The sequence below is a fragment of the Mustelus asterias genome, chromosome 8 (assembly GCF_964213995.1).
Source record: "Mustelus asterias chromosome 8, sMusAst1.hap1.1, whole genome shotgun sequence".
Lineage (NCBI taxonomy): Eukaryota > Metazoa > Chordata > Chondrichthyes > Carcharhiniformes > Triakidae > Mustelus > Mustelus asterias.
Genome location: NC_135808.1, coordinates 70,856,051 through 70,876,103, shown reverse-complemented (window position 1 = coordinate 70,876,103; position 20,053 = coordinate 70,856,051). Strand labels below are relative to the sequence as shown.

At 41.3% G+C, this 20,053-nt stretch overlaps 1 protein-coding gene across 1 annotated transcript in view; it reads right to left on the bottom strand.

The window, feature by feature from the left end:
- The window catches only part of crb1 (crumbs cell polarity complex component 1), a 95,904-nt gene extending 84,989 nt beyond the window's left edge, over nt 1-10,915 (bottom strand). Inside the window, exons 1-3 of the mRNA XM_078219044.1 lie at nt 10,862-10,915; nt 9,151-9,231; nt 6,219-6,336 (exon numbers count right to left, since the gene is read on the bottom strand). Coding sequence (XP_078075170.1) covers nt 6,219-6,336; nt 9,151-9,231; nt 10,862-10,915 — 253 coding nt within the window. The remainder of the gene's footprint in view (nt 1-6,218; nt 6,337-9,150; nt 9,232-10,861) is intronic.
- Between the last annotated feature and the right edge of the window lie 9,138 nt (nt 10,916-20,053).

Below are 20,053 nucleotides of genomic sequence, written 5' to 3'. Positions count from 1 at the left end.
GACAGGACCATTTAAACTCATCTGTTTTGATACTTCATTGAATATTTGTCACTAGCAAAGACCTGGAAAACATTAGTATCTTTAGCGCAAAAGTCCCATTTCATGTTATTTCTTCCCATACTCTCCCCCTCAGACACATCTCATCTCTTTTATCCCTATTCTATCACCCCCATTCCCATTCCACTTCTCTCATGCCATCTCAGCCCCTCTGCCATGCCACCCCTTCTGTTTGGGTATTGAAAATCTCATGAAGGTGACTTGCCATACACATGTGACTCTGCCATGAGACAAGCGGATTGTAGGCTGCCAGTTCTATTCAGTTCAATAAAGCCTTTCGCTGAGAAAGACACCGATGAAGACTGGTGTCCTTATGCATGAAACACCGTCCTCTTCAATGCCGCTGCACCAACCCCGCCCGCCACTCCAACATCCCTCCCCTCTCATGCCAAGGCTGGAGAGCAGCAGGGGTCCTGGCCCAAAGCTCAGTAAGAGAGGCTGGCGAATGATATAGCCAGATGGATGATATAACTAAGAGGAGGCTCACGAGAGCTGGAGGTTGCTGTCAGAAAGTGGACCAATCTCCACCCACCAATAAATCAGAAAATACAGACAGAATTTCTATACTATTATAATAACAGATCAGCTGATATCTTTGGAACAGTTCTTCTCATTTTGTTTAAGAATAACTTCTCTGACGTATTTTCCCTGGATTTCAGCTTGTTTGTCATTTTCTGGATTTTCCACTTTTCCCGTCATTTGCTAAGATCTATTTTTCTTTCACCGTTCTTTGATTTTAGAGTTTTATTTTATCTTAAAAAGTAATGGGCATGAAAAGATATCATGCACAGGTAAAATTGAGAGAACAGAGATCACAGGTTCAAGCAAGCCTGGCTACGTGAAAGGAAAGCAGAACAAAACCATTGAGAAATTGGAGGGAAAGGAGGGATGTAAATTCGAATGGGCAGTATTAAAAAGAGACAACAAGGAGACAGAAGCTGAAGTGATGAGATAACAGATCGTTTGTTGCTTTCTGTTTTTTTTATATATCCTCTCTGCCACAATAGGTACAATTTCATTTCACAAAACAAGTGATATATTAGCCATCAGGCAGAATAACAATGGCATGGGACCTTAGAAATAATGTTGTGCCAACCACCTGACCACAGAACTCAGACTTTCTTAAAAGATGTCTCTCGGTGATTAATGTGGATGAGGGAGCTTCTAAAATGATACACAACCCAGCTGACAGCATGAGCCAGTTGTGTAGGCTTAGTATGATAAGCCTGGCCATTGTTTAGGACTGTACTTCCCCTGATCTCAAGTTCTGCATCTGAACAACACCTTGGACCTAATATTAAGAAACTTTGTTGCAAACTTGAAATGCCAAGAAACATTAAATACAAAAACAAGCAATTGTTCTGATTTATATAATAGCGGTAATGTAGAATGTCTTTTAACGAGCTTCTTGAGCACATAAAACATTATTCGATATTAAGCAAGTCTTTTCAAGGTAACGTTTTCTAAATACATTCTATTTTTTTCCTTACGACAGAAGTTGGTTGGTCCACTTTATCTTACCTTCTCTTAACCTACCTGCTGATTCAATGAACAGATTCACCCACTCAAACTTCACCAGTTGTTCTGATTTGTCCATGCAGTGTAAGTGTATCTGGCACAGAAAGGATTAATGCGGGACTGGGAAACAGTACCACCCACAGTGTGATGTAAAGAGATGCATAACATTAGACGACAGTGGTCTGGTTAGAGACCTGGATAGTAGAAACAAACATGGAGTTAGCTTGTAGCTTGGGTGATATCCTACGTGTGTCATCATATTCGTACGTTACCAGTAAACATTTAGGCTGGAATTTTCCAGCTTCCCCACACATACTGTGGGCTCTCCTGCAGTGGGGTTGGTGAACGACTGAAATTTCCACTCAAATTGGCAGGACCAGAAGATTTTGTTGGTGATCACTCGCTTATGATTGTCCACCTAAAAAACTCCATGTCACTGGTCATGGGTTCTGTGTGTCCTTGTGTGGCTGACCAGCCTGATCCTGGAGCCGTACCTTTGACCGGAGGTATTTCCAGGAGGTGGGTTCAGTCCTTGGACCCCCAGATCACTGGTGTTCCTTTTCCAGACACCTTTTCCAGGCCTCGTCTTGCTGTCGGGTGTTGTAAGGGGATTTTCCAGGGGCTTCCCTCTGGGAGGTCTTGCATTCAGCCAATCTCAGCTAACACAATGACTTGCGAAAGACAGTATGCAGTTAAAGACATTCTTTATTTGACCAATACATATTGGGGGAGAGAGAGAGACAGCCGAAGGTTTCCAACTTTGCTCTGACCTTACATCACATGAGCAAAACAGATGTATATTTTCAAAGATTCGTTCCTCCCGCCCAATATGTCATCCAAACTGGATGATCCAATTATATTAATACATATTATCTACTTTGGCCAATAGCATTCTATCCCCTAACAGAATTAAGAACTCACTCAACCAGACCCGGAAGTCTGTCCCCCCATTGCCTACTAACCTTACCTACGCATATCCGGAAGGTTCAAAGATCACCCTCACCACCTGAAAGTTATGGGAATGAGAAAGGAGTCACTCCCTATGTTTGCTAGCTACCCCCTTATCAGTGGAAGCTGAATACATCTCTTCATTGCAACTAGAAACTGAATCCTTCTATTTATTTATAATATTGGTAACTTCCAGCTGCAAGGCCTTTCACTGATAATGTTTCTATACCTTATTGTTCCCAGAGAATGTGGCCTGCCTGATTCTGCTTTTTCCCATTATGCTTTAGGGCAAGTTGCTTTTGGCCAAAGTTTACAAAACATTTAAAACTACATTTTAAATCCACAATATTTGTCCAAATTTCACTACTAACAGTTACATATGTGTCTATACAGACAATATCTTCGCATGATATATAAGTGAGGCACATTGTGATGCCTTTGGTTGATATAAGGCACACTATGGTCCCTGTTCTAAACTAATCTACTTGTTTTAATAGTTCTCAAAGCAACGGTTTCTGTAGTCCCTGCTATAAGTGTCCTCGAAGAATTGCGTTCCTTCAATCAAGAGGTTCCTCAAAGTAGGTCACTCCTGAGCAAGGGCTATGTTGCATATCTTAAAGTAAGCCTTCATGATGCCTCTGAAGCACTTTCTTTGTCTTCCTCTTGTTCGGGAACCTTCCTTGAGCTGGGTGAGGAAGATTTACTTTGGCAGTCAGGACTCTAGTATCCTAAGTACATGGCCAGCCCAGTGGAATTGGTTTCGGATGATCGTGGACCTGATGCTGGTGCTCTTGGCTCTTTCAAGGATACTGTTGTTAGTACACTTTTCCTTCCCAGCTGATGTGGAGAATACATCTCAGACGGCATTCATGTTACCTCTCCAGGGCCTTGAGGTGACGTCTATACATGGTTCAATTTTCTGAGCCATATAGAAGAGTTGGGAGGAGACTGCCTTGTACATGAGGATTTGGTGTCAGCATGAATGTTATGGTTGTCGAAGACACTTGTCCATAGGTGTCTGAAGGCGGCACTCACAATGCACAATTCAAGTTACCTATGTCAATGGATTTGCATGGTGGTTTCAGTATGATAGAGTATAAGAATAATACAGGGGTTCCAAAAACAAAATAATTGCCAATTTGATCAGACCATTAAAATGACAATACATTTGCCTCAAGGACATTAAGTTGCATGTAACCTGTATCGTTCTAGTGTTAGACTTTAACCTCAACCTCAGAATAGGTTGTTCACTCCTTAAGTGTGTCAATTGTACATTCTGCCACTCAGTTTTTAGGCTGGCTGAATGCTCCGTCTTCTATCACAAACCACCCACACCCAAAACAGTTCTACATTTCGATCTGCTTCACATTTTGCTGAATTTGTCCTGTTTATTCTTTGTAGAAGAGGAAATGGAATTCAGTCACCACTGTCGGACTAATTGGAAAGAAATGTATGTTTATGTATGACTAGCTTTTATTGCATTCAGATGCAATCAAAACTGATATCGGAATGCTACCCTAAGTACCATGTAGAGGCAGTTAAGTATCCTTGGCTGCTGAGCAACTTGTGTCATGTTTCCCATGGGAAGCAATATCTGATTTCTTAGTGGTCGCAAAGTTGCATGAAAGGCTGAAGTGATTCACACACTGCTTAAGCTATAAAAAGCAATCTTCTATACAGAAGAACATTCCTAGGGACCAATATGAATACAATCTGCAGAGAGAATGAGCAAAGTAATGAATCCTACGAATTAAGATCGCTCAGACTGAAGGCACATGGTGAAGCAACTGTTGTTAAATTCCATTAATTATGCTGGATAAAATATGTATTCTTTTTGCAGGTTAGTGAGTCTTTTTAACAATAATCTTGAAGCTAGCCTGAAGCTGCTCATGAAATGTGAAGAACCGGCTGTACCATTGCCACAAAGAATATCATTGTGGCTAGGGAGGCCCCTCTGTTTGACCAGAATATTCCTAAAGGAAGCCTTCACCCTGGAATCCACTGGAAGGCTGTGGTGTTTCATCCAGTTTGGCAGTGGGACACCGCACCACCCCCTCTCCCCCCCCCCCCCCCCCCCGGCCATCGTCACTCTCCTCACACAATGCCCTCGCCACAAGTGAAATGCCTGCATGGCCGGGTAATTGCCCTTCCACCTCCCAGTCCATTGACAAAATGTCTGGAAAATTCTGTCAGAAAGGACATTTCCTTTAAGACAGCTGATGAATTCAGCTCAAATGTTAGTATGGTTGCTTTCAGGAGATTTTCAATCCTTGGATTACATTTCAAAAATCAGAAAGGTAGTTTTTAAATATATTAACCTATGTAAAAAAAAACATGCATAGTCCATCTGTTTCAAAGGTAATGAGACCCAAGGAGGAAGGTTTGCTGAATCTTAATACTGTCAGAAATAGGTACAAAACAAAAACACAATAATCATCTCCATAATTCATAAGTGATATTGAATGCAGCAGGGGAAAATAAATAACAGGCTATTTAAAGGTGACTGGTTGAATGTCTTATTTTTAAAGGCACTTATATTTATGGGAACCCATTATTTTTTATGGTAATATAATATGAATATTATATTGAACAAAATATAAACAAAGTTGAGTGCATTTATAGCTTATACCATGTGCGACTATAAAATTGAAATATCAGGTTCCCAATTACGGAACTGCAAGAATTGACCAGTTTTCAATTGATGATTTACTTTTGACTCAGGGCAAAAGAACTTTGAAAGCTCTCACTGTTGCATACTGCAGCCAATATTGCCCTTTTTTAAAAAGAAAAGTTGAACTGATATTAACACTTGCAATGGATCCTCTGATTTACTCTTCACTTCAGCATTCTGTTCACAGGGGTACCCTAAAAGTTACAATTTGTTGAATGTGAGTCTGCTGACAGCCAGCAAGTTAATATTTTCCCATTAACTTTTATTGCTGCCAGATGCTTGATGTAAATCAGTTTATTTTTTAAAAAAAGTAGAAACTGTTTTAATGTCTGTACCATAAGCTATTCAACTGAGAATATTTTACTGCTGAGTTAATATATTTTGACTTGTAATCTTGATGTTGTTGCAGTCTCCTTTGTCGCCTTTGTTTTTGTATGGTGTGACTTTTGCATCTTGCATCTCCCGTGGAACGGAGCCTACTTTACAGCAGAGGGGGTCATAAAGGTCTAGCAATTGATGGGTCGTTTTGTGTTTGGCTTCCACCCGTGCCAGCTTTCTTTGTTTGCTAAGCAGTCAGTCTATGGCATTCTTGAGCTCAAGTGATGGGGGTTCTTAATCTAACTCATCCGTGAAAGGAAGCTATGGGTGAGTTTCATGCACAAACCGGGAAATGTCCGTCTTCCAGGTGTGCAGCTCACAGTAATGTTCAATCTAGCAGGAATTTCCTTCTGCCGTTGACGACTTAACCGTCTTCTGACTTCAAGGGCACAATTTTGGTGATGGTAGGACTAAGCGCCCCCTTGATCCCTTCATACATAGCACTGAAATTCCCATTGTCACAGGCAGTTTGGATTTCTTGGCATAAGTTGATTCTTATTTGTGAAGTATCTCCCTACATTTTGTATGGCTGACTTGGCTAGTTTCCGGTCATGCAGTCCTTTGGCTGTTGCGTTTATGTTGTCCATCAGTCAAGGTTTGTATTTTGCACAATGACAATTTAATCTCAGCTGAATAGGTTTCAAACCAGTCCTTGTTGCAGGTTCTGTCTTTGTCAAGTGTTGCTTCTGCTGCTTCAGAGATGATTCAGCTTTGTGACTCAGCGTCAGTGCCTTCTGGTAAACCTCGAATGGGTAGCAGTTGTTCTAGCGACAGTGTGAAGTGTTAGTATTTGGTATCATCAATTGTGCAAGAGATGTTGCTGAGTGGTGAGCTGTTGTGTTTGGAACTGTGAAACCCCCAGAGGTGCACCTTCACTCTGCTGCAGACAAGAGAGTTGTTAGTGTCTCAATCTGCGGTAGGTGTGGATGTGGAGAACACCGAGCAGATTCCACCTTCCTGTGAAGACCAGTTTTAATTGGTGCCAATGCCCAGGCCTTAGGTGCAATGATACTTTGTGGTCATGTCTGAAAGGTGTTGTGGCCAGGATTTTACCGCCCTGCCCACCACGGAAATCAGGAGAGGGTGATGGGCAGACAACAGGAAGGTCCGTTGACCTTGGGTGGGATTTTATGGTTTTGGGATAAGCAAGGCGGTAAAATCCCGCCCTGACAGTGTTCATTCAGGGCAGAAAGCTCAGGAAGTGTTGTCCCTTATCATTGATTTTGCCCATGCCGCGATGACCAAGGCCTGTTTCCCATGACAGAAAAGATTGCAGTGGCTGCAGGGATATCTTACTCCTTTGCACCATGGGAAAGACCTTTGTGATGGTCATATTTAAAAGACTCCACCTACTTGAAGACCATTTGTACCTGGAAGCAGAGTGTGATTTCTGAACCGGCAGGTCTACATTGGACACTACCTTCTCCATTTGGCAGCTTCAAGAGAAGTGCAGGGAACAGGGTATACCTCTTTACCTTCATTTTGCAGATCTCACGAAGGTATTCATCACTGTTAGCAGAGCAGGATTCCACACGATTTGGAGTAAAATTGGCTATCCATCAAAGCTCCTCAATCTCATAAACTCCTTCTGTGACAACATGCATTATAACCTATAGTTTGATGGCTCCACCACCGACAGTTTCAGAATGGAGTAAAACCAGGCTGTGTCCTAGCCCACAGTCTATTTGGCATCTTCTTCTCCATGCTCCAGACCTTTGCCTGCCCCGTAGATATAGAATGAGTTTACTTGCACACTAGGTCAGGTGGTAAGCTGTACAATCTATAAAGACTGAAATCTCCCAGTTGGAGAATTCCTCCATGTTGAAGTTGTTGTGCGTGTCACTCACACAGTAACTCGGCCTAAAGTAGTCTCTAGTCTTGTTTTCCCAGACTATAAGCATCAAGGAAACTGTGGTCATGGGACAAGATGCTGCACCTCCATCTTGATCATACCAAATTACACTCCATTGGAAGTAGTTAGTAAATTCTGCCTTCTCATGGTGAGAGACAATTTGCCCATTGATGCAGCACTTGCTACACGCATAGGGAAAGCATATCACCTTTGGCCAACTCTCAAAATGCTCATGGGATAACATCCAGCAGACCCTTGGGACCAAGCTGATGGTTTGAAGATCTGTATCCTCAGCACCATACTGTATGGCCGTGAAACATAGACACCTCTCAGCTATCAAGAGAAAAGGTTCAACAATCTTCGCTGTCAGTAGCACATTCTGGGTATATCCTGTCAGTACCAAACCACAAATGCAGTAGTCCTCTGACACGCAGAGCTCCCAAGTTTGTTAGCACTCATCAAACAAAGGTGGCTTCTTTGGCCCAGGCACGTCCATAGGATGGAAAACGCCTGCCAACCCAAGGATCTTCTGCATGGTGAGGTAGTCAGAGCCAAATGACTAGTAGGACACACAAGCCACTGCTTCAAGGACACTTAGGTGTGTGACAGGAGGGCCCTAAACATCAATGATCACACTTGGGAGTTGCTAACTGATGACAGAGGAAAATGCCAATGCCCCCCATGGGCTGGCATGCACCAGTATGATGACCACTGGCTACAGCAGCTTGGCAACAGATGCCATCACCAAAAACAATAACCCACAATGTCACTTTGGCACTTCAGGTGTGGCATTTATACCAGAACTGGGCTCTCAAGGATTGGCTCCTTTTGCCATCAGCAAAAGTGCATCATTTGAAAACCCCCCATTGGAATTTGAATTTGAAACAAATCCTGAAATGGATTCGTTTCCTCTGTGTTCACTATCACGAAACTTGGCCAAAATAAAGATTAGAGAATAGGGCTCAGCTGCTCTGAGGGGTTTTTGATGTTTACCCTTAGCAGCAGGCTAAACAGATACTTATTAAGTGAAATGGAGAACAATAAAATATAGAATGGCAGGTATTAAAACTACAAATGGTAGGAGCTCAAAGTGGAGACATCGGAATGCATGTCACACTTACATGCTAAAAGCATGATTTCTGAGATGGGATGTTTGGATAGGATAAGATCAAAAGGGATAAACAATATATCAGAGGCAGGGTTAGGTCTGTACTGCAGAGAAATGCAGAGCTAATAATCAACTAAGATCATAGTCACAGCCAGCTGGAGACAGAAGCTCTCCCGAAAGCAGGCTTCTTGGCTGAGAAGTTGCTGCTTTGAAAACCTCAAAGATTCTATGCTGAACCAGACGAACAGCTTCCTAAAATAAAGGTACAAATTGTGTGTGGTAATTATGTGGTGGATTAGGCTCATTAAGTTAAATGTTATGGGATGTTGTTTTAGATATAGGGACATTCTATGAGTTTAGAATGTATATAGCTGTGGAATGGCGTTAATTCAAGTATACTGTGTGTCTGTAGCGATTATGGCAGTTAATGGTGGTTTGTATTGTGGCCTTTCCTGTTGTGTTATTTTACAGTTTAATAAACATTCAATTTTTAATGATTACAACAAGGCTTTTTACTTTCCTCACTGGTTTGCATAACTTTCCCCACATTACACCAAACTGCAAAATAAACAATTAAGGACCTGTATTCCAAGTTACCCTTCTGGGTTTTGGGATTACCTCGCCTCTAACATCAGTGGAGTTCTTGACACCATCATCTCTCATAGATGGAAGAATGCCAGGAATATTAATGTTTATATTCTTTGAGAATAATGCACACACGATTTTAAATTGTTGGCATTGATCTTGTCGACAATAAGTTTCATTTCACTTTCTTTCCATTCATGCTGATAAAGTGTGAAGGATAATATAGCAATTATCATGCTCCATCACTTGCATCGTCACATGGCACATGCACAAAGAAGATTACAGTTGGTAATCATTGCTGGCAAAAAATGGTTCTCTATCCTTGATATTCTTTGCAGCTTCAAGATGAACTCTTACATGAATAAATATTTTCTGTAGTACCGGCTTGTGAAAATTAATCAGCAATTGAAAAAAGAAAGTTGATTGCTTTTCACCTGCTGCACGTATATTATTACTGTCTGGGCTTGAAGAAAATCAGTTCTTATTATCCACTTGAAGTTGCATTGTTTTCCTTGCATTACCAAAGCAATCACCAACAAGTCACCTTTTTTCAGTTTTAACATAGATTCCTTGAAACTTACACAAAAAGCCAGACAGGAGTTGCCTTGATCATTTTCATTGGAGGAGTGGGAGCTCTGATTTCCTCCCACAGTCTGAAAGGCATGCTGGTTAGGTACATTGGCCATGCTAAATTCTCCCTGTGTGTACCCGAACAGGCGCCTGAGTTTGGCGACTTGGGGATTTTCACAGTAACTTCATTGCAGTATTAATGTAAGCCTACTTGTGACTCTAATAAATAAACTTTAAAACTTATTTAAAAAACTTATCCTGCATTTCACAAAACCCAGACCTCCACCACTTGGAAAGACAAGAGCAACCGGTATGTAAGAACATCATCATCTACAAGTATAACTTTGATATACGTTACTATTCCTCCTGCATCAAAATCCTGAAACTTCCTATCTAATAATACTATAGAAGGAGCTTCACCATATGGACTTCAGCGGTTCAGGAAGAATGTCCACTAGCACCATCAAAATAAATGAGGAATGGATAATAACACCAGCCTTGCCACACCCCAAGAATTAACATGAAAAAAATATAGCTGAAAAGCCTGCACTTCATCACTCTTCTACCAATGCCGGTAGCACTGTGCCTCTGTCAGAAAATTTTAATTTCAAGTACACTGCAGAAACTTGAAAACAAAATCCAGGTGGACACTCAACAAAAAGCAAGAAAAATCCAATCTAGACAATTGCTGCCATATCAGCCTATTCTCAATTATCAACAAAATACAATCATACAATCCCTAAAGTGCAGAAGGAGGCCATTCGGCCCATCGAGTCTGCACCGACCACAATCCCACCCATGCCCTATTCCCGTAACCCCACATATTTACCCTGCTAATCCTCCTGACACCAGAGTCAATTTAGCACGGCCAATCAATCTAACCCACACATCTTTGGATGATAAATGATGGACAATATCCTCAACAGTATCTTCAGGAGCACTTACTCAACAATAAACTCCTCAATCTTGCCCAGTTTGGGTACTGTCAGGGCCACTAAGTTGCAGATCACATCAGTTCTGTCCAAACATAGACAAAAGAGTTGAATTTCTGAAGCAAAGTGAGAGTGATCGCTCTTGACATACAAGCAGCATGTGACCAAGTATGGCATCAAGGAGTAAAAGTGAAGTCAATGGGAATCAAGGAGAAAACAGTGCTAGTTGGAAACATACTTACCTCAGAGAAGAACGATTGTGGTTGTTGCAGGCCGGTTATCTGAGCCCAGGACATCATTGCAGGAATTCCTCAGTGCAATGTGCTAAGTCTAACCATTTCAGCTGCTTCATCAACCACCTTCCCTCCATCATAATGTCAAAGGAAAGGATGTTTGCTGATGATTACACAAAGTTCAGTATCATTCATCAAAGTTACTTCGGCAGGACCTTCCAAATCCATGACCACTACCATCTGGAAGGACAAGGGCAGCAGACACATGGGAACACCAACACCTGGAAGATCCCCTCCAAGTCACTCACCATCCTGACTTGGGAATATATTACTGTTCCTTTACTGCCATTGAGCCAAATGCTGGAATTCTCTCCCCAACAGCACTGTGGGAGTAAGTACACCAGTTGGACTGTAGTGGTTCAAGAAGGCAGTTCAACACCACCTGTTCCCTAGCGGGGATTTCTTTTTGGGACCTCGCCTTGTTTCCTCTCTCTTTTGGCTATCTTCCCAACATTACCACCCTCCACACCCGCCTCCCCCCCCCACCCCTCTCATGTGCTGCTGGCTCCGGGATCCGTCGGGACTTGAAGTTCCTGACCTTCTGCTCTCCAAACAGGTAAATATACTTTTCATAACACAAGCAGCATTTTGATGTGTATTCAAGCTAAGTAAGATGCTTAAAGGCTAGCTCAGTGCCGCATGCCATCAGGCCTAACGTCAAGGCAGAATTAGAGAAGCTGGTTCCTCAAACCATTAATGTAAGTCTAAAATAAAAGCAAATTACTGCGGATGCTGGAATCTGAAACCGAAAGAGAAAATGCTGGAAAATCTCAGCAGGTCAGGCAGCATCTGTAAGGAGAGAAAAGAGCTGACGTTTCGAGTCCAGACAACCTTTGACGAAGGGTCATCTGGATTCGAAACGTCAGCTCTTTTCTCTCTTTACAGATGCTGCCAGACCTGCTGAGATTTTCCAGCATTTTCTCTTTTGGTCATTAATGTAGGTCATTGGGCCATGCTGATAGTACCTGTGATGAAGAAAGATGGTTCAGTATGCATTTGTAATGATTTTGAAGTCACTATCAATCCAGTGCTGTGTGCAGAGCTGTACCCTCTGTGATTAATTGATGATTTATTTGCTGGGTTGGCTGGAGCCAGCATTTTAGTAAAGTTGACCTTAGTCAAGCTTATCTCCAGATAAATGTGGATCCAGATTCACAGCAATGTTTGACAATCATGATATACAAGGGGCTATAAAAGGCTTCTATTTGGCATTATGTTCACACATGCGTTGTTCCAATGTAAGCAGTCTCACAACACCAGGTTAAAGTCCAACAGGTTTATTTGGTAGCAAATACCAAGCTTTCGGAGCAATGCTCCTTCGTCAGATGGAGTGGTCTCTGTTCTCAAACAGCGCCCTGTTTGAGAACAGAGACCACTCCATCTGACGAAGGAGCATTGCTCCGAAAGCTTGGTATTTGCTACCAAATAAACCTGTTGGACTTTAACCTGGTGTTGTGAGACTGCTTACTGTGCTTACCCCAGTCCAACGCCGGCATCTCCACATTGTTCCAATGTGCCATGGATCAAACTCTCAGTAGACTAGAGGAAGTCCAATGCTACTTAGATGATATCTTAGTTACTGGAAAGAATGAAGAAGAGCATCTTCAAAATTTACATGCTACACTCCAGAGTCTAGAAGATTATGGACTACGAGTATGGAAGGATCACTGTGAATTCTTCAAATCTTCTATTGAATAACTAGGACACAGAATAGATATAAAGGGACTGCACAAATTGTCTTCAAAATTAAAAGCCATAAATGAAGCACCCTTCACCTCAAAACATAAAACAACTTTGTTATTTTTTGGGCTTATTGAACTATTGTGGAAGATTTTTTCCTAATCTAGCAAATATCCTTAAGCCTTTACACAAGTTATTGTGTCAAAACAGGAATTGGAAATCAGTGCAAGAAAGCCTTTATGCAATCTAAAGAGGTACTACTAAAGTCAGAAGTCCTGACACACTTTGATCCGAATTTATCTTTGCAACTGGCATATGACGAATCACCTTACGTGGTGGGTTGGGGGTGGGAGGAGGGAGTGGGGGGTGGATTGGCGGGGAGGGTGGGAGGCTTCTTACTTAATACCCAATGGCGAAGAGAAGCCTCTAGCTTTTGCATCAAGATCCTTGAATAAAGCAGAAATGAACTATGCACAGATAGAGAAAGAAGCTCTGGGAATCATTTTTGGAATCAAATCTTTCTACCAATACCAGTTACCCTGGACAACTTGTGAACAACAATGGCCCACAGTTTATTTTGCAAAAATTCACAAACTATTTAAAGGAGAATGGGATTCAACACATCCGATCCACTCTTTATCATCCAGCCATAAATGGGCTGGCAGAACGGTTTGTTCAGACAATGAAACATTCGTTGAAGATAACTCGAGAGCAAGGTTCATTGTCTTAATGATTGAGCAATTCCTGATGACATAGAGGAATACGACATATACGACAACACAAAGTTTTCTGACATTGCTGATGATAAAACATTATACAACGTGAGAACAGGGTTAAACACCTTGTTTACCATAAAGGTCAGACGGGCAGCATGGTCGGTGCAGACTTGGAGGGCCGATGGGTCTGTTCCTATGCTGTAATTTTCCTTGTTCTTTGTTCTAAGTATTGGCAAGGAACTGTACCAACAGTGAGAAGTGGATATCTGCCATTGTCTTAGCACAGACAGGACCAGTCTCCTACACCATACAAACTTGAGACGATATAGTATGGAGAAGACATACAGATCAAATTTTAGCAACTAGAACTAGTGTGCCAGAGATGGAATCAACCGAGAGTCTGCAACAAGCTGTGCTAAGTGAAGACCTAGACATTGCTGAGCATCTGACAACACTAGAAACAATTGGAGAAGACAGTACCTCAGCTGAGAACACTTCAAAACTAAATCAAACTCCAAACACTACGTCAACTCCGATGAAGATAACCACAGATAACATACAAACTAAATCAAAAACACCAGAGGTTGCAGCTACATCAGAAAGCAGACGCCTGAGGTTTGCCGACAACCACACGGGAATTGATGTTCTCCAAGATGTCTAATGTTTTGACTGTTGTACTTATCAATTGTTCATATTAAGAATTTTAATCGTTAATGTTATATTGTGTTTCGTTGCAGGAACCTCTAATGTTCCTAGTTGAACAAGGTCACTTTAAGAGTCTGATCAAATGAAATGTTGATGATGTCATCAGCCATTTGTGTGGGCAAATGGGCAGTCTATCCTAACAACCTGTAGAGTCAATACCTTTCCAATAAAGCTTTTTGTCTGTTCGTTCCTTCGTGGTCTGCAATCCTATCCTTTAAAAATACCATACATACACATATACCTTCTGACACAGATAAGCTGAGCCATCATTTGCACACTGACCGTAAAGATTGTATTGTGTCTATTCTCAACATGTAGTTGATTACCACAACCAATGTTGTCCTACTAATTTATTCTTTAAGCTAATTTTGCCAGAACAATATCATATTTTTCTTAAACATAAAAACCACAGAATTCATTTTGTCTTCTGAACAACACATAATCAGACTGTGTAATCCAGCCATTGGTGTGCTGCTAAATTGATCCATTAGAAACATTACCACGACAACCAATTTCTGCGGTTATTAAAATTGAACTGTTGATTCAATGTAGAACTAATTGCAGATCTAACAAACTTGCTCCATTAAATTACAATAGGAAGCTGCTTCTGAACCATTCAATGCCGCAAAGTAATTAATGTTCTATATCATTATCTTTTGTTAGTTCTACTTTGTACTATTGAATATTAAAACTCTACAGAAGATAATTTCCAAACTTCATGCAACATAGAATATGAGTATTTTAAAAACTGCAAGGTTCCTAGAATAGTAAGAAGATTAAACAAATGTGAAGCTCCTAACATGTTCAGATGGATTCTGTTGATGGAAGTCCTGAACTGGCACATTTTCAAAGCTCTTTTTTTTTAAATGAAGTGATGTAATAAATCAGTAGCCATTATTCTCTCCCTATATCAATATTGTTGTGCTGCTTTTGAACCATGTTAATCACATGATATTAGATATATCGGGGTGAATATTTTTTCAACTATTACGATTCCAATTTAATTGTCCTACATTTCAAGCATAAAATCTGACCAGTTTTAACTCTCCTGATGATCCTTCAGTGGATGGGGGTGCATCACACTCCTAAGGAAATGTGAGATTGAAGGGAAAATGTACCACAAAGCACCATTGTTAATAATTTTCAATAATTCCCAATGCATCGTAGTTATAGCTATTTCTTTCACGTTTAATAGAGGTTAAAAACTTCTGTTAAATATTTTGCAAAGATGAAAAGTGTTAAAATGTTGAGCATGTGCTGTATTGAAGATTATCACTCAGATATGATGCATAGCTCAGAGACATCAAAGGAAAAACTTTGAATGTTACAGCACCAAGTATTTCTACTCATCTAGCATCACTAAAATAGCTGAACAAATTGGAACAGGTTAATAGGAATTAAGCATACAATGTCTGGCATGAGGCATGACAATGAAGTTAGAATATAAGCATCCCATTCGTGGTCACAGAATTCCAGATAACCTCTGAAATTCCCAATACCAGTTCTTAGTGTCAGATTAATAGTTGAAATTAGCAGTTCAACTCAATGGGGAGTATTTCATCAATATTTAACTGAGATTAAAAACTTTTGTTATACATTTTGCAAAGATGCAAAGTGTTAAAACGTTGACCATGCGTTGTGTTAAAGATAATGGATTGTTAAGGGACATCAAAGAAAAACCTTGAATGTTTCAGCAATATTTAGCTGTGTCATATTCTAATATATTCTCAGCTGTCATTGTGCATGCTCTTATAAGGAGTTTTCTGAAGGCATTTCTTGTGTTTAGATGCCTGAAAAGCATCTCTTCAGAGGTGTTGCTTTGTGTGCGTTTTCAAGTAAAATTTCAGATTTATTGTTTTCATGTTTGTGAGTTTCTAAAACCATTATTGGCACAGCACAATTCTCAGGTTGTCATAAATCCCTGGAGTCTTAGGGAATTGAAGATTAATCTTTTGGACATTGTTGTAAGTGACCCAAGAGAAAATTTACAGGTGCAGTAAAAAAAATTGCATATTCTTTTCATTAAACATTTTTTTTGTTAGGTATCTAAGTATTAGAGATGTGAAGAAAGACTGAGTGAAATGAGAGGGCATGTGATTAAACCTCCAGGAATATGTCCAACTCGAATTGGCAAATCCTACACATTGCACAAATAGGTTTTGTCATAAGTAGCAAGGTCACGCTTTGTGGCATGCACTCCCCGCTAGGTTGAACTGCTGATTTTAACTGATCCAGCGGGAGGAGATGTCAGAGGATGGGCAGTGCTTCCCTAGAAGTGGGTGGGGTGAGGGGTGGAGGAGTAGAAAGAACCCAAGGGTAACTCAACCTCTGCGGTTTGCTGTTTCCCCTATGACTGGGTCAAATGTAACGATCAAAAAGAAATAACGATGTGAACAAATTGTGGGGTGCCTGATGTGGAAAACAGGGAAGTGATTGAAATCATGACAAACACTGTAAATGAAAAAGTTGAAGTTGTTGCAACAGAGTAACTGGGTGTTTAAAGTTAATTCACTTAGTTGTGAATTATGTTGATTTTGTTGTCCAGGGACATCAGGCACCTTCACACATTTCAAAATTGGTGTCCATGAATCAAAATATCTTAATGGTAAAATTTAGTCTGAAATGATGCAATATATTCCATTAATATAATCTGAAAGATATAAGAATCACATTCATTTACTTTGTGTAGTAGTTTTTTTTTACAAATTGGATGTGTAAACTTACAGAATTCAAATAATTTTAAAAGATCCTTTGCCATTAAGTTGTCCTTTGATCCTTAACATAAGCTGCACAAGTATTAATGCAGCCAGTTTTAGATAGAGTTTTGGCACAGAGGTAGTTCATTTGTATTATGAAGCTTTTGTCAGGACAAAGTTGAAGACATAAAACGGCAGATTTGTTTAATAATTCACGAATACATTTCATTGCATAGAAATGTTTACTACTTTGTTATGTTAATTTTTACAGATGCACCATAGAAAGCATCCTTTCTGGATGTATCACAGCTTGGTATGGCTCTTACTCTGACCAAGACCACAAGAAACTACAAAGGGTTGTGAGTGTAGCTCAGTCCATCACTCAAATCAGCTTCCCATCCATTGACACTGTCTACACTTCCTGCTGCCTCAGAAAAGGACCCTGGACATACTCTCTTCCACCTTCTTCCGTCGGGGAAAAAATACAAAATCTGAGATCACGTACCAAACGACTCAAGAACAGCTTCTTCCCTGCTGCCATCAGACTTTTGAATGGACCTACCTTATATTAAGTTGATCTTTCTCTACACCCTGGCTATGACTATACCACCACATTGTGCACCCTCTCCTTTCCTTCTCCCCTATGTAATCTATGCTTTGTCTGTATCGCATGCAAGAAACAATATTTCTCACTGTATCCCAATATGCGTGACAATAATAAATCAAATCAAATATCAACGGTTAATGTGTTGATCCAATAAAAATTACAAAGCAAGCTCGATCAAGGTAACTGCTAATTTAGAGGAATGATTAGAGCAATGCCAGTTTACATGTAGCATGTGCAAGTAAGCCTCAAAGTCTTTTGGTATTAGTTAGTTTTCACAAAGGCTGCAATACAGGGCAACCAACCACAGAACATGCTGGGCAGATTCAAGTAAAGTAGTTACTGTGTCTGCTGCTAATCTATAAACTACAGATTCAAGTTACCTAAGCTATCTAAGTGGGAATTTCTATTATTTGATTTTTGCCGGTGTATTTTTGCTGAAAGATATAAGAGTCACATTGTGAATTGTGAATTGGCACCTGTGGGAGTGACCTTTGGACAATTGGGAATTGGAAATTGTAACATTTAAGATACAGAATGTACCAAAGGCTGAGCCATTAGACTCGGCTTCATTACAGGGGCTGACCCTGTTGTAAGATTTAACAGCACACAGATCAGTTCAAGATGCTGTGGGGAACAGCATTAGCTCAATGAAGATGAAGTGCCAGCTCAGGGAAGCTGAAGCAGTGTCGGCCCAGCGAGGATGAAGAGGTGTCTGCTCAGTGCCGGTAAGGAGCAGTTGTCCGCTCCATGAAGCTGGAGGTTAGGGCAAAGAGAGCCCCATGAGCAGTTGTTAGCAACAGCGTCGCTGAAGATGTGGGATCATGCCTGTGTTTAAACTCTGGGAATGTAGCCTGGCCAACACAGTGTGTCTCAGTCGCAGAAGTAGATCAACCTAGCTGGAAAGGAAGACCGAGAAGACTGTATTTGGGAGCAGATCTGAGAGAGATATGGAATAGTGTACGATTTGGTAAGGATTAGCCCTGTGGAACATGGGTGTGATAGAAATACTGTCAGCTGGGTCTCAGACTGGCTCTTTGGAGGAGAGGAGCTGAAATTCCTCATGAAAAAAGGAGGCTTTAGAATATTTTTGTACCTCAGAGTGATCACTGATGTCTGAGTGGGTTGCTAATTAAATTCATGGAACCTTTCTTGGTTGTGTCTGCCATTCAATGTGGAATTTGTGGTTTGCTTGTTAATTCATGTTTACCTTGTGTTTATTCTGTACGTTAGAAAGATAGTATTGACTACTTGCGTTGTTAACTCTTGTATCGAAAAAGTTTTTCTGTTTGTTGAAAACTGTGGAATATTGTGGGGGTGATTCTCCCAGCCTGCTGTGCTGCTCTAGCAGTGCAGCGAGCCAGGAGACATCGGCAGAGGCCATTTAGCAGGCTCCCCACTGGGTGCCACGGCCTCCACGAGTGTCCAGGTCCCAGATTTCCAGCAGCATCAGCTCCGTGCTGGAAATCAGTGCAGAGCTGATTACAATATGGAAATCTTCATTTCCATATCATTGGCGGACCTGGGACTTAAGTCTCTGAGCCTGCTAGCCTCTTGTTCCCAACCCTCCCCCCTCCCCGTCCCCCTCCCTAGGAGTGGTTCACCAGCAGGGTTTACAACAGCTCCCCACTAATGGGAGCTGATAGCCTGACCCCACTGAAGCAAAGGGAGGCCATGGAGGCCTCCCCAGGAGGTCAGAGGCAAGAGGGGCGCCCCCTAGGCATTGCCAGCATGGCAGTGCCAGCAAAACCCCCTGGCAAAAGTTTAATATCAACATATTGAGAAGTGGCACGGTGGCACAGTGGTTAGCACTGCTGCCTCACAGCACCAGGGACCAGGGTTCAATTCCGGTCTCGTGTCACTGTCTGTGTGGAGTTTGCACGTTCTCCCCGTGTCTGCGTGGGTTTTCCCCGTGTGCTCCAGTTTCCTCCCACACTTGAAAGATGGGCGGGTTGGATTGGCTGGTGGATTACCTGTGATTAGGTGGATTGGCCATGCTAAATTGCCCCTTAGTGTCAGGGGGACTAGCTACGGTAAATGCATGGGGCTATGGGGATAAGCCTTGGGAGGGATTGTGGTCGGTGCAGACTCGATGGGCTGAATGGCCTCCTTTTGCACTGTATGATTCTTTCTATAATGTTGTCGATTGAAACAGGATATTTGAAATGACAGAGGGTGATGAATTTATCTTGGATTAAATATCTTGGTTATGTGAGGATGGAAGATGCAATAAATATTAACATTTATTCTGTCCCTTGATTTCGAGGACAGGGTCATGAGTTTCTGCCATGGGTCTTCATATGACTGGAAAGGCCGATTCTTAGGCACATGGAGAAGGAGGCTCCATGAGATCTTGGAATCCAGAGTGCAGGATTTGCAGGATGATGATCATGCAGGGTGTGATTCCCCAGCCACGAGGAAGAGGGACCGTTTATTTCTAGGTTATCTCTTCTGGCCTCCTTCCCACTTGGAGTGAGCAAATGGTAATGTGAAGAGAACTGCTCACTCACAGATGACAACAATAGAAGGAAGCAAGGTGAACCAAGAGAAGTCAGAAGGCGATATTTGATAAAAGAGATAAAATTTAATAAGAGTGACAAGTGAGAAAGGAATGAAAAATAAAAGTTGTCCACCAGAAAATAAAAAGAAAAACAGAAAGTTGTAACAGGCAATTGGATAGAATCTTTTCAAGGCTTCTACTCCTCCATTGCCAGGTCTCTGATGGATGTTCATGGGAACA